General features: G+C 51.5%; 1 protein-coding gene across 2 annotated transcripts in view; it reads left to right on the top strand.

Annotated features, from left to right (window-relative positions):
* NUP188 (nucleoporin 188) overlaps positions 1-13,995 on the top strand; it is a 1,272,194-nt gene that overhangs the window by 117,172 nt on the left and 1,141,027 nt on the right. For both annotated transcript variants that reach the window (XM_086924860.1, XM_086924859.1), the window contains exons 6-7: positions 11,210-11,254; positions 12,490-12,582. In XM_086924860.1, coding sequence (XP_086780986.1) covers positions 11,210-11,254; positions 12,490-12,582 — 138 coding nt within the window. The remainder of the gene's footprint in view (positions 1-11,209; positions 11,255-12,489; positions 12,583-13,995) is intronic.

Below are 13,995 nucleotides of genomic sequence, written 5' to 3'. Positions count from 1 at the left end.
GCCCAACTGTCGGGTGGAATCATCAGGATTATAAACAAAAATAAATCCTCCACTAAGCCGATTAGACCACCACTAGAGATTTACAGAGTCCAGGCCAGAGGTGCGGTTATGTATGGAGGTGAGCTCTGGGGCCACATGTGTAAGCGAGACCTAGTGGCAACAGAGAATACATTTATCAGGAATTTACTATCATTACCCTCTAGTACTCCCCTGCTGCCAATGAGGCTTGATTTGGGTCTTAGCCCCCTTGATGAAGAACTGGGTGTCAGGCCCTTAACCTTTTGGCGCAGGATTTGGACCACACCTGAGTTAGTCAATTATAGACCTGAGCTCCATGAGATCCAGAACCTCCCAAAATACCCTGGTTCAATTATATAAGGAATGAACTAGGGCGACTGGGATTAGCCTCCTTATGGTCAGACCCCCTGTCCTCCTGCACCAGGGTATCACGGAAACAATTGGTTACACTGTACCGCGAAAGTAAACTTAAGGCACATATGCTCAGCATAGACTCAGGCACCCTGACTGAATCATTCCTGAAGGCTGAGGACATGTATAAATTTGAACCAGTCCTAGACATTATATTTCCAACAGCCACCAGGAAATAACTGTACCTTCAATGGAGGTATGGTACCTTGCCTGTTCGAGCCTATACTAGTAAATGGTCTGAGTCTTCCCCGAGTCATTGCCCCGCAAGCAAATCAGAGCAAGAAACTGAGCTGCACATATTGTTTTCCATGCTTATGGTAGAGTTAGGAGGTATTGGATTGTCCTGGTCTGCAAAAACTTGGGATTCTCTCGCTGTTTACAGGCGTATACGGTTTTTAAAACTGATTTGACATGATTGTTTTCGCTGTCGCAAAATTTTTAGAAAGTATATGGCGCAAGAGAAAACATCTATAAATTGGGGACGCTGCCCAACTGCCAAGTCTGGACGATTCATTGATTTTATAAATGCCATTCTGTTGATGTTTGTTGGCTACGATACCTTTTAATATCTATTTGCTGGTTTTATAATCTTTCGCAGACGCGTGTTCTTAATGTACTATTTACGATTTTACTGTGCTGCGTTGTATCTTTTATGACAACCTTTGTCGAAATAAAGATTGCTATGAATGAATGATAATAGGGTATCTATTCTCCAAGGGGATTATCAAACTCTCTAATCTCTGGAAAACTGACTTTAAATTAACCTGACATGATCGATTAGCCTGTGCTCACCCTGGAGTTGTAGAAGGCGCAACACGTGACCATACAGAATTTAAAAAGTATATTAAGAGTTGCCTGGAATTTAAGGGCTCATCACCAACCTGTATAAACCCCTGAATCTGAGCGAACTCAAGAAGTGGATACAGTAATGGGGGAGAGGGAGAAGAGACAAGGAATAGAGTCTGTGGGAGAATTGCACCGTGTTCATAACAATGCCCGACGTCGGGCACAGATATCAAATGATGGATAACTGGTACCTCACTCCCCAGCTCCTAAACCAGGTCTACCCGGACATGAGATCCTTTCTGGAGGTGTTGGGAAGCAGGCTCAATGCCTTGCATGTGTGGCAGTCTTGTGCCAAACCAAGGCACTCTTGGAAAGAAGGAGTTAGTCAAATTAAATGAGTAATTCGGTAACCTATCCAAGAGTTGCACAAAGTTCTACTATTGGGCCTTAAAGACCCAGAGGCAGTACGCCTGTATGAATGGACTAGGGGTTGGTTAATCAGATGCTTATGGCTGCTCAGCAGTTGATAGCCGCAGATTGGTAAAAAACAGGAGCCTTATACATTCACCGCTTGCTCCAGCAGGAATTCCAGCTAGGTGCTGGACATTTCAATTGCGGGAGTGGTCGTGACGGCACCACGCCATCATGAGCACAGCTCAACCGAGACTCATGACGGCATGGTGCCGTCATGAGCATCGAAGAGGTTAAATCTGTGGTAAACTAATTTATGGCCTTCGATCGCCAGGGAAAAATGGATGTACAACTTTAGTGACCAGCGGAAAGAAAATCAACAAATATGGCAGCCAGCTATCAATCTTGAATGGAATACAGGGAGGCCTCACGTCTGCACAGACTGCAGGCGTTGGACTTCAGGCATTGAAACCTGGGATAAATGTTGTGATGAAATGGGTGGTGGATCATAGCGTCCCTCGCATGTAACCAGACTTGAGGGTTGATGATGAGCTGAATACAAGCAGAAAAGCTTGTTGAGATAATACATAGCAACTTTGGATTGTATATGAAGTATGTTACCTTTCAATAAATATTGCTTCATGTTAGAACTTCCTTGTATCATACCAGCAATGCTCGCTTTTAGCTTTAATGTGTGGGATACTTGAATTAATGTATCTGAAAGAAACAGGTTAGTATTAGATTCCTTACCTTAGAATATCCCCAGGCGTCAGACTGGATCCGGAAACTTTTGCGTAGCAGTACCCTTGCGCGTCAGTAGGCGTCGTCTGCGGCTCCGCGTCCGTCGTCGGCGCCGGGAGGACGTCGCCCTAGTACTTAGACGACGCCCTCGCGCGCTGACGTCAGTTCTTCTTCTTTTTTCCGTGCCAGCAAGCGCCGATCCGGAAAAAGTTGTACCCCAGTCCATTTGTGACTAACTTTTTCGTTCCTTTTTGATCGTCTTTGGAAGTCTCTCGACTCCGACGGTGCCGGTAGGGATGCCCAGGTTCAAAGCCTGCGCCGACTGTTGCCGACTGATGTCGGTAACCGACCCCCATCGCCGGTGCCTTCACTGTCTGGGCCCCGACCACGAGGACAAGTCCTGCTCCGACTGCCGGGCCCTGACGTCCAAAGCTAGACGGGAGCGGTCCCGCAAGCGACTCGAGCTCTGGCAGTCAGCCCCGCGCCGCTAGAGGTCCCGGTCGGAAGGAGGCAGAGGGACCGGTCGCGGGCCGGAGTCACCACAGTTCCGGGAGTCGTCACCAGTCTTCGGGCTCGAAGTCCTCAGGTAAGAGGCACAAGAAGTCAAAGAGGTGACATCGCTCTTCTGACTCCGTCCGGCGCTCGCGCGACGCGGTTGGGGGTTCGGGCGACACCGCCCCCGCGGCTCTGCCGGAGCCGCAGGCATCGCGGACTGCTCCATACCCGCCGGTCCCTGGGCAGAACGTGACGCCGTAGGAGATAGATGCCTCGCATACTCCTCCGTCGGGTTCCGCTGCGCCTTTGGGCCAAGCGGCCCGACTAGGTTCTCACGCGGGCCGGGTGCTTCGGCCCCGGCGCTGTCGGCGACTTCCGTCCCGACGCCACAGGGCCCTGCCGTATCCGGGTCGTCGCTGGTCGACCTCACGACCTCGCCGGCCCCCAAGGTGTCGCCCCCGGTGCTGTCCCAGGACGCCGCCGGCCCTGGTCCTACCCTCGATTCGGGTCCGGCGTCAGAGCCGTATTCGACGCCGCTAGGAGATTTCTACTTTTACGACCCGGCCCCATCCTTTGAACCTGAGTACCAGGTGATGGGTGGCGAGTGGTCTGAGGACCCTCTGGCACGTGAGTGCCAGTCTTCTCAGGACTGGACAGGTGAGCTTGGGGAGGCCAGTGGTCTGGACACCTCGCCCGACACTGGTTTTGTCTCCCCTCCTACCGTGGCTACAAAGGAGGGGGCTGCCTATAGTGTGGTGTTGACGCGGGCTGCCAAGGACTTGGGTTTTGAGCTCCCCGTCGCGGCCGTGAGCACTAACCTCCTCACTGAGGCCCTTAAACCGCAGGCAAGCTCGGCCAAGCCTCTGCTACCTTTTAATGAGGCCTTGTCAGACGTTCTTCTGGGCACTTGGTCCAAGCCCCCTACAGGTCCGCCTGTAGATAGGAACGTGGCTAGGCGCCACCGCCAGGCTCCGGGCGACCCTTGCTTCCTGTCCACCCACCCCACCCCAGAGAGCCTGGTCATCCAGGCCTCTAACTCCCAGACGGCATTCCCGACTGCTCCCCCCGATCGGGAATCCAAGAGGTATGAGCAATACAGGAAAAAGGTATTCTCCTCCCTGAGTTTGGGGTTGCGGTCAGTCAACACCGCGTGCCTCTTGGGCCGTTACACCCACTCTCTGTGAGACACGGTCGCGGACGTGCTGCCACAACGTCTGGAGGAGGCCCGGACTAAATTTGCCCAAGCCCTTGCGGAGGGTCGAGATGCGGCACGGTATTCCATCCGGTGTGAGCTGGATACCACGGATTCACTGGGCAGGCGATGGCAACGACGGTGGTGATGAGTCGCCACGCCTAGTTGAGGTCTGCCAACTTATCGGCTTATGTCCAAAACACCCTTATGGTCATGCCGTTTGATGGCCGTCGCCTCTCTGGCGACAAGGCAGACCATGTGCTTGAGCGCTTTAAGGATTCCTGGGCTATGGCCAAGTCCTTGGGCTTCTCGGCCCCGCGCCAGCAAACGGCTGCCTTTCGCTCCTTTCGTGGCCAAGGAAGGGGTGCCTCCACACGTCCTGCCAGCCACTGGCCGCAGACTACCATCCAGCGCGGTGGCGGACGTGGAAACCGCCGTGGCGGAGGTCGGGGATAACGGCGAGGCCAGTCCACACCTACCCCTGCAGCATCTGCCTCAAAACCCTCCTAGTCCGAGCTTTCAGGCCCATGTGACGTCAGTGGAGGGCAGGGTTCGCCATCACCACCTCCAGTGGCGCACTGTCACATCGGACAGATGGGTGCTGCAAATCGTCCGAAGTGGCTACTCCCTCCCCTTCGAGGCGACCCCTCCAGCCATGCCACTGCAGTACCATCGCTGTCGGGGGATCACTTGAAACTTGCACAAGAGGAAGTTACGGCCCTCTTGGCCAAGGGGGCCATCGAGCGCGTTCCTGGGCCAGAAGTAGGGTGTGGTTGTTACTCCCACTACTTGCTGGTACCCAAGAAGGGCAAAGGGGGCCTACGCCCTATCTTGGACCTGCGGAACGTCAACGGCTTCCTCCGGAAGGAGAAGTTAAAGATGCTGACACAGGCTCAGGTCTTAGCTGCCCTGGACCCGGGAGACTGGATGGTAGCGTTGGACTTACAGGACGCTTATTTTCATATCTCCGTCCTGCCGGCCCACCGGCGTTACCTGCGGTTCATGGTAGGCCACAAGCACTTTCAGTTTACCGTGCTCCCCTACGGCGTTACCAGCGCCCCACGGGTGTTCACGAAAGTGATGGCGGTGGTCGCAGCTCATCTGCGCAGGTTAGGGGTTTCAGTCTTCCCCTACCCTGACAACTGGTTGTTGAAGGCGGGCTCGCCCCAGACAGTCGTTAGCCACCTCCAGACTACGGCCGACCTCCTGCACCTGTTGGGGTTCTTCATCAATGTGCCAAAGTCACACCTGTGTCCCTCTCAGAAGCTCCTCTTTATCGGAGCGGTTCTAGACTCGGCGCAGTTTCGGGTTTATCCTCCCGAACAGCAGGTTCGGTATAATCAGGCTCTGATTCTGATCTTTCAGCCGTTATCCCGAGTCTCAGTCTGGTTGATGCTGGGGCTAATGGCCTCCTGCATCCTTCTGGTGCATCACGCCAGGTGGCGGATGCGGGCTCTGCAGTGGGACCTGAAGTTTCAGTGGGCCCAGCATCAGGGCAACTTGTCCGACCATGTCTTGATCTCAGAGGGCTCTGCAAGACAGTTGCAGTGGTGGCGCATGGACCGCGATTGGGTCAGCAGCAGATCCCTCTCCTTACCCCAACCGGAGCACATAGTTGTGATGGACGCGTCCCTCCAGGGCTGGTGGGGCCACATGGGAGAGGCGGAGATCAGAGGCCTCTGGTCTCCGGTGGAGTCCCGGCTCCACATCAACCTTCTGGAGCTGCGGGCAATCCGGCTTGCACTGAAGGCATTCCTCCCCTCTCTCCGGGGGAGTGTAGTGCAGGTGTTCACGGACAACGCCACCGCCACCGCCATGTGGTACTGCAACAAACCGGGTGGGGTGGGGCCGTGGACCCTATGTCAGGAGGCTCTGCGCCACTGGCAGTGGCTGGAACATCGGGCGTGACCTTGGTGGTTCAACACCTGGCAGGTTCCCCGAACGCCAGGGCGGACGAACTCCGCCGTCGATGCATGATGGATCACGAATAGCGTCTGAACTCGGACGTGGCGCAAGGCCTCTTTCAGCAGTGGGGAGAGCCTTGGTTAGATCTATTCGCCACAGAAGAGAACGCGCAATGTCATCAGTTGTGCGCGTTGGAATTTCCAAGGCGGCACTCGCTCTGAGACGCTTTTCGTCGTGAGTGGAGCTGCGGTCTGTTGTACGCCTTTCCGCCTATACCACTTCTGCCCAGAGTGCTGAAGATCAGACGCGACCGGGCCCAAGTTATCCTTATGGCTCCGGACTGGACATGAAAATATTGGTATCCCGAGCTACTCAGCATGTCTGTCGGTCCCCCGATTCGTCTGCCTCTTCAGGAGGACCTTCTGGCGCAGCAGCAGGGGACAGTCCTCCACCCGAACCTGTCCAGTCTCCACCTCCATGCTTGGAGATTAAGCAGCGACAGTTTAGGCCATTTGACTTGCCTCCTGAAGTTTGTAATGTGATTCTGGCAGCCAGGCGTTCCTCCACAAAGTCAGTATACGCCTGCAGTTGGAACAGATTTGTAGCATGGTGTACAGCAAAGGCTGTGGATCCACACTCTGCCCCCCTTTCTGAGGTTCTCCTCTTCCTTCTTTCTCTTACCCAGCAGGGCTCAGCTCTGGGCACTATCAAGTGCTACCGTTCTGCCCTTTCAGCCTTCTTAAGGCTACCTGATCAGCCTTCTTTGTTCAAGTCTCAGATTGTTAATAGGTTCTTGAAGGGCATCACTCATATGTTCCCAGCTGTTCCTTTCGTTACGCCCCAGCGGGACTTGAACCTGGTTCTGACTTACCTGATGTGCGCTCCTTTTGAGCCGCTTCATAACTGTCCTCTCCGTCTTCTTGCACTTAAGACTGCTTTCCTGGTTGCCATCACCTCTGCCAGGTGAATGAGTGAGCTCCAGGCTCTTTCCTCCAAGCCACCTTTCCTTTCTGTCCATCCGGACAAGGTTGTGTTGCGGACAAGACCCGCTTTCCTGCCCAAGGTAGTCACAGCCTTCCACATCGGGCAGAACATCACCTTGCCCACCTTCTTTCGGCCTCCACATCCCTCTAAAGAGGAAGAGCGGCTCCACTGTCTGGACCCAAAACGTGCGCTCCCATACTATGTGGATGGCACACGCCAGTTCCGGGTGGATGACCAACTCTTTGTTGGTTACGTGAGCGCTAAGAAGAGAGACGGGCGGTGCACAAATGGACCATCTCTCAGTGGGTCGTGTTGTGCATCAAGGCATGCTCCTCTTTGGCTAAGAAGGAGCCTCCTGTTGGGCTGAGGGCCCATTCCACTCGGGCCACGGCGGCTACTACTGCCCTGGGCCGGGGAGTCCCCTTGCAGGACATCTGTCAGGCAGCTACGTGGGCCTTGCTGCACATGTTCGTAAGACACTACTGCCTGGACAGCCAATTCCAGAGGGATGGCTTCTTTGGCCGTTCCGTCCTCCAGGACTTTCTGGTGTGATTATTGGTTCGCAGACTCACCACCGGGGTTGGTATTGCTGGAGTATCTATTCTAAGGTAAGTAATCTAATACTAACCTGTTTCTTTCAGATGCACGAGTTAGTTACCTTCGGTAACAATATATCTGGAAGAAACAGTAGTTAAGATCAGATTCCTTACCGCCCCACTCATCCTCCCCGTTCTGCGAACCGAAATCTAGGGTTAAGGTCATCCCCTTTCAGGGCCCTAGTTTCATGGCACCAGTGTTGGTTTTTATCATGGCTCTGCGTTTCTGGCGCGGAAAAGCTGTGTATAAGAACTGACGTCAGCGCGCGAGGGCGGCGTCTAAGTACTCCGGCGACGTCATCCCTACGCCGACAACGGACGCGGAGCCGCAGACGACGCCTACCGACGTGCAAGGGTACTGCTACGCTAAAGTTTCCGGATCCAGTCTGATGCCTGGGGATATTCTAAGGTAAGGAATCTAATAATAACTACTGTTTCTTTCAGATATATCGTTACCGAAGGTAAGTAACTTGTGCTCTTGGGGGAGTCCTTAAATACTAAGTTTTCTCAGTAGAGGGGAAAGGAATCCTGTGCTGGACTTCTTTATTCTAAAATGGTAAGAGCACTACACCTTGAAGTTTGCACATCCGATACAAACCTGCCTGAGTGAAAAAATGAATTGACAAATGGGAATGTGTGTCCGCACATGAACCTTTTTTTAGCACTGCTGAAGTAGTTTTCCTTAAATGTTGCGTTGTACAGTAAAAGCCAATTAAGTGTCAACAATGACTACTCTTACCCGATGTTTGGTACTTCCCACTTCTGCCATCCGTATGATCTACAGTTCTGAGCCTAAGAAGGGTCTCTTTAGAAGCTTCCTGTGTCTTTGTTTCAGTTAACCCTGAGAAATGTTTATTTTCCAGAAATATAAAGGCAAACCTCAAAGGGTCCCTGATTGTGTATAGCTCTACTAACATACGAGTAGACACGTGCCAATAAATACAATTTTCTGCCATCTTTGCTTTAGGAAACAAGATCGTTTGGCCCTGTACATGCTAAATGTTTTAGTAACGCCCGCCCACAATTTAAGGTCTTTAAGTATGTCATGGTGATCTCATGTTTAGAGTGTTTCCTACCTGCAACCTACCCGCGTTCAGACAGATCTTGTCTAACACTCGCCCGCAATCTAAGTTGTGTTTGGACGAGGCAGTTTGCAAGTTTAATGAGTGGGTACGGCAGGCGGCGATAGCCTCCACGAAGCAAACTATGCTGACCAGAGCCAGACGCTCCCCCTCCCAACCCTGGTTCTCCCCTGAACTGAGAGAGATGAAACTGGGGTGCAAGAAATTAGAACGAACTTGGAGGAGTGTGTACAGCTCTGAGGCGAAGTCCGGCCTACGGCTTGCCCAAAAAGACTACTATGCAGCCATTAGGGTTGCTAAGGGTAATTACTATGCTGGGCGCATTAACAAAGCCGATAACAACAGCAGAGAGATCTTTGCCATTGTTAAAAGCTTTGTGTCCCCTGTCGCGGAAACTGCGCCCCTCCCGTCCTCTGCACATTGGTGCGAGGAGTTGTCCACTTTTTTCATTACTAAAATAGCGAGGATTCAGCAGGGCCTTTTAGCGGCTCTTCCTGCCGACTGCTCTACAGCTGGCCCCTGTTCGCCCTCTCTCTCATCCTCTGGACAACAACTTACAACCTTCGCACAAATTGCGGAGGGTGATGTTCTCCATCTCCTCCAGTCTTTAAAATCGGGCTCTCCAGCCGACCCGTGCCCTGCTTGAGTGCTCTCGGAGGTGGCGGTTACAGTCTGCAGTGAGATTACGCAGATAGTGAACCTCTCCCTGGCTGCAGGCGCGGTTCCCCAGGTCTGGAAACAAGCCAAACTCCTGCCGCTTCTGAAGAAACCAGGACTGGATGTGTCGGTTCCTGGGAACTACCGACCCATCTCCCTTTTACCTGCTCTCACGAAAATCTGTGAGAAGGTGGTTCTTCGACAAGTGGAGAGCTTTGTCGAAACATCTAATGCCCTCCACCCTGCCCAATCGGGCTTTAGGGCCGCATATAGTACAGAGACGGCCCTGGTGGAGATGACCGAGGCTATGCGGGAATGTTTAGACGGGGGTGGCAGAGCGGTCCTAATTTTATTGGACCTCTCTGCCGCTTTCGATACCGTCCCCTATGAGCTCCTCCTCGGTCGGCTGTCTGCCATTGGCATTGGGGGAGTTGTGTTGGATTGGCTGTCCTTTTTTATCTGATAGGACCCAGCAGGTCTGGATGCCCCCTCATGCCTCTGAGCCCAAGCCTCTGCTTACAGGGGTCCCACAGGGGTCCACTCTTAGCCCCTTACTGTTCAATGTGTATATTACACCCCTGGTTTATCTAGCTGAACAGTTCGGGGCTAAGATCTTAGGGTATGCTGATGATACCCAATTGCTGTTTACCTGGCCAGACGATAATCTGGACACGTCCATAGTTCATCTGTGTCTGTCCTCGGTATTTCGCTGGTTAACACAGGCCCAGCTGAAGTGCAATGAGGACAAGTCCGAAGTGCTCTTTTATGGCTCCTTTCCCCCCTCATTCATGAGCACACTTTGGCCTTCTAATATTCCTAGCCCAAAAGAGATGGGGAGACCAGCAAAAAATCTGGGCATTTGGTTTACGGAGGATCTCAGATTTGAACATCATATTAAAAAGCTTACAGGCACTTGTTTTGCCACTCTGAAAATGCTCCGTAAATTCTTCCCCTTGCTCCCCAGGGAGGCCAGGGAGTCGGTTGCCAGGGCGCTCATATTGGCTCGCCTTGACTATGCGAATGCACTGTTCAGTGGCATCCCGGCATACCTGGTCAAACGCCTCCAAATTATTCAGAATGCGGCTGTACGTCTACTTTTTAACATCCCCAGATGGAAGAGCGTTCACGTTGAGCTGCGCTCGCTTCACTGGCTTCCTGTAGCACAACGCATTTTGTTTAAATCTTTGGTGTTGGCGTTTCGTGCAATCCATGACCAAGGCCCCCTGTACTTGAGAAAGAGATTCACAAGATACACCCCGGCACGTACCCTGAGATCTGCCACTTTGTTTAAACTGTCCCTTCCCCGTTTAAAACGTGCCAGACTTGGTGGTCAGTCGATATCTGTGGTTGCGGCCCGGGCCTGGAATACACTTCCTCTCCATCTGCGCTCCACGCCGACAGTGGCTGCTTTCAAAAAACATCTGAAAACCCACCTATTCAAGAGTGTAGTCTAGGAGGGTCCCTCGATTTTCTGCTTTCTGCCTTTCTGTTTCCCTCCCCGCGCCAGGATACTCCCCAGTAACAGAGCGCGTTACAAAATGGTTTATACTACTATACTACTACTACTTTTCGGTGCTGGTGTTTGGGACGGATGAGGTTTTACCGGTAATCCTCCCATTCTAAAAGCTGCTACTGTGGAAGCATTGTTTCTATTTTGCCGTCAGCTCTTTACATGTTGTGGTCCGCACTGGAATTGAGAGCCTTCATCTGGACCTGCATTTCGAGGCAATCTGGGCAAGCAAGCGATTTTAAGGTTTGTGACAAACTAGCATCTGTTCTCCCATTGTTGGCCAAAGCTGTTCCCAATGATAATTTCTGTCTGGGAACGGGCATGCGATATAGGTTAGTGCCATGTGATCGCCTTACATGTGCTGTATGCTATGTGCTCGTTGTCTGCTTGACCTCACAAACCTTTCTGTTTTTACTTCCAGTCTGTCCTGCAGGATGAGAGACAAAGTCAAGCCCTGATGCTAAAGGTTAGTCGCTCCAGTATATGACCCTTCTTTTGATCTAATTTGCCAATCGGTCTATCTGTTTAACCTTTCTCCACACCCCTCCATGCTTTATCTCTTTAACATTTAAAGACACGGTTTCCTCTGTTTGGCTGCTCTGGAAATGAGGGGTTATTTATTCTGTGAGAATGAGAGAGTGGGTGAGAGAGAGAGAAGGAGAGATTGATTATGTGAATGGTTGCAAGCTTTGTGGACAAGGCACTTAACTCCGGTCTTAGATCTATAAATGCTTGGCTTCCTATTTTCTTTGATGTGTGCCATTTGAAGCTGTTCATACGGTGGAGGTGACTGGGACCCACTGGGACCCACACCCTTTTCTAAGAAAAAAAAGTTTGGTTTTAACAAAAGGTTGTACTACTTTCCAGCTTCAACAGCTCGATGGCGCAACAGTCCTGTTACGAGTTTGTACTAGCGCTTCAAAAGTATTGTTACCAATCATTTAGGACAGAGTTGAAGCCTCACGCTTTCAAAGGACTACATCCTAATTATTAACGCTCTACAACCCAGCTACCTCTGCAGGCTCTTGTTGCCTTTGTGCTCGTCTTTGACCTTGTAAAGTGCTCCACTGCCTGGTAGCTTGGTTTCTGCTACAGAAACACCACAAACATAGCATAAACAGAGTGACTTGTTTCTTATTCATCCCTCAACATGGGCTGATGGTGATCAGACCTCTGTGACCGGCCAGCGAAGGGCCACTGAGCCGATTCTAAGAAGAGCCTTCTATACATCTTTACATTATTAGGCTGTTAGTTTGAGCCACTTGATCATCCCTCGAATCTTAGGCCTGTATAGATTTAATACAGGGCTAGACAAACTAGTTGCAAAGGAACTGTTAGCTGCTTTTTGCAAGAGTAGCATACCTTCAAGGTTCACCCATGCAGTAGCTTTAGATTTCCCCTTTACTCAGACTGTTTCAGTGCCATTCTATGAAAGATTAGGTAACCTTTCAACAGAAAAATCTTCAGCCAATCTAAACGACCCAGTAGGAAACACTAGATTGCGATATGGCTCTCATAGTTTACAAGCCGGGAGGCAGCTCTACACACCAATATCTCATTGCAGCCTGGGAGTGGTGGATAGTGTGACCACTACTTCCTACATGTGGGTCCCAGAACTAAGGTACAAGTGAGGCCTGCTGTTTTGAAACCCTGTTTTCTTTGATGAACAAGCCTCACTTCTCACTCTTTATTCTCTTGTAGATCGCAGACTACTACTATGAAGAGAGACTCTGTATTCTGCGCTGTGTCCTGAACCTTCTGACATACTTCCAGGATGAGCGCCACCCTTACCGGGTAGGTAGAAAAGTTCTGTGTCGCAAGACGTTTACCTAAACAGTGTACCACAAAGAAGTCACCACCTGACTAAATTTTTTGTCAACAAATGTTATTGATTTTCAAATATTCAGCAATATATTCACTGCCTTTGTTGTTGATCCCTCCGAATCTATGAAGTTACATTGTTTGTCAACAGTAAATCATGGCAATGTCACACAATAATCCCTCAAACTATACCCCTGTGCCCCTTCACCCCATGAGTCAGTACAACAGTGTAACAATATCAATAAGCAGTGTGGCTTATGGAGTATGACCGCATATAAATCAAGGAGACACTGGAGATTCAAAAACAAGCATTCCTTCTCAGTAAGCACACAGAGGACGACAACTCTGGCCCAAATGGGAAAGGAGTCACCTAACTGGAGAAACTCCTGGGGAACCCTCAGCCAACCCTGTGGGTGTGTCCGATTCTGGGTTGGATATGTTCTCTACCATGGTCCCCCAAGCTCAAGCTTTATCAATACTACCCACTCCTCTCATAGCGTCCCACAGTAGCAGTTGTCCCTCGCACCCTGCCCATTTTATTATCTCTTTTCTCCGCGTGTGTATACGGGGGCCCCTAGGTGTTTTCCAATTTCTTGCTATCTCACGCTTGGCTAGGACAACCGCTAAGTCTTGGAATTTGCTTGTAACTTTTCACCCCTCTACTCAAGGCTCTCTTCTGTGGAATGCCTTTCCGTGCTTGCCTGTAGTGTTGTCTCCTCCATCTCGGGAGGCCCGGTGGTTGGATTCATTGGGGCGTAATGTCTTCGCTTCTTTCAGCCCTGCCTTGCGGGCGCTTAATACTTTGTGTGTTGCCCAGGGCTACTTCCAGTCTGTGGGACTCCGTTGCATCTCTTCTTTCTCATGTCTCCATGAGGGTGCCCGTGCGGATCTGCGGGGCCATGTGTTGGATGGTAGAGAGTTGACTGCATTTATTCTTCTTGTGGCCTTGGATGTTGCCGATGCTCTCGGCTGTGCTATGGCCACTTCTATGGCTCTCGGTCGCCATGCTTTGCTACATGTTGCTGTTCTTCCTGAAAACATTACAGTGCATCTGGTTGACCTGCCTTTCAACGGGGTCCTTCTGTTTAATAGTCATGCAGACTCTGCCATTCAGCATCTTCTTGTTGGGCTCCACCCTCCTCCTCCTCCTCCTCCTCCTCCTCCTCCTCCTCCTCCTCCTCCTCCTCCTCCTCTTCCTCCTCTTCCTCTTCCTCTTCCTCTTCCTCCTCTTCCTCTTCCTCCTCTTCCTCCTCTTCCTCTTCCTCTTCCCCTTCCTCTTCCCCTTCCTCTTCCTCCTCCTCTTCCTCCTCCTCTTCCTCCTCCTCTTCCTCCTCCTCTTCCTCCTCCTCTTCCTCCTCCTCTTCCTCTTCCTCCTCCTCTTCCTCC

This window comes from Lissotriton vulgaris, chromosome 5 (assembly GCF_964263255.1).
Source record: "Lissotriton vulgaris chromosome 5, aLisVul1.2, whole genome shotgun sequence".
NCBI lineage: Eukaryota > Metazoa > Chordata > Amphibia > Caudata > Salamandridae > Lissotriton > Lissotriton vulgaris.
The sequence above is the reverse complement of the archived record's forward strand: the minus strand, read 5'-3'. Positions and strand labels throughout refer to the sequence as shown.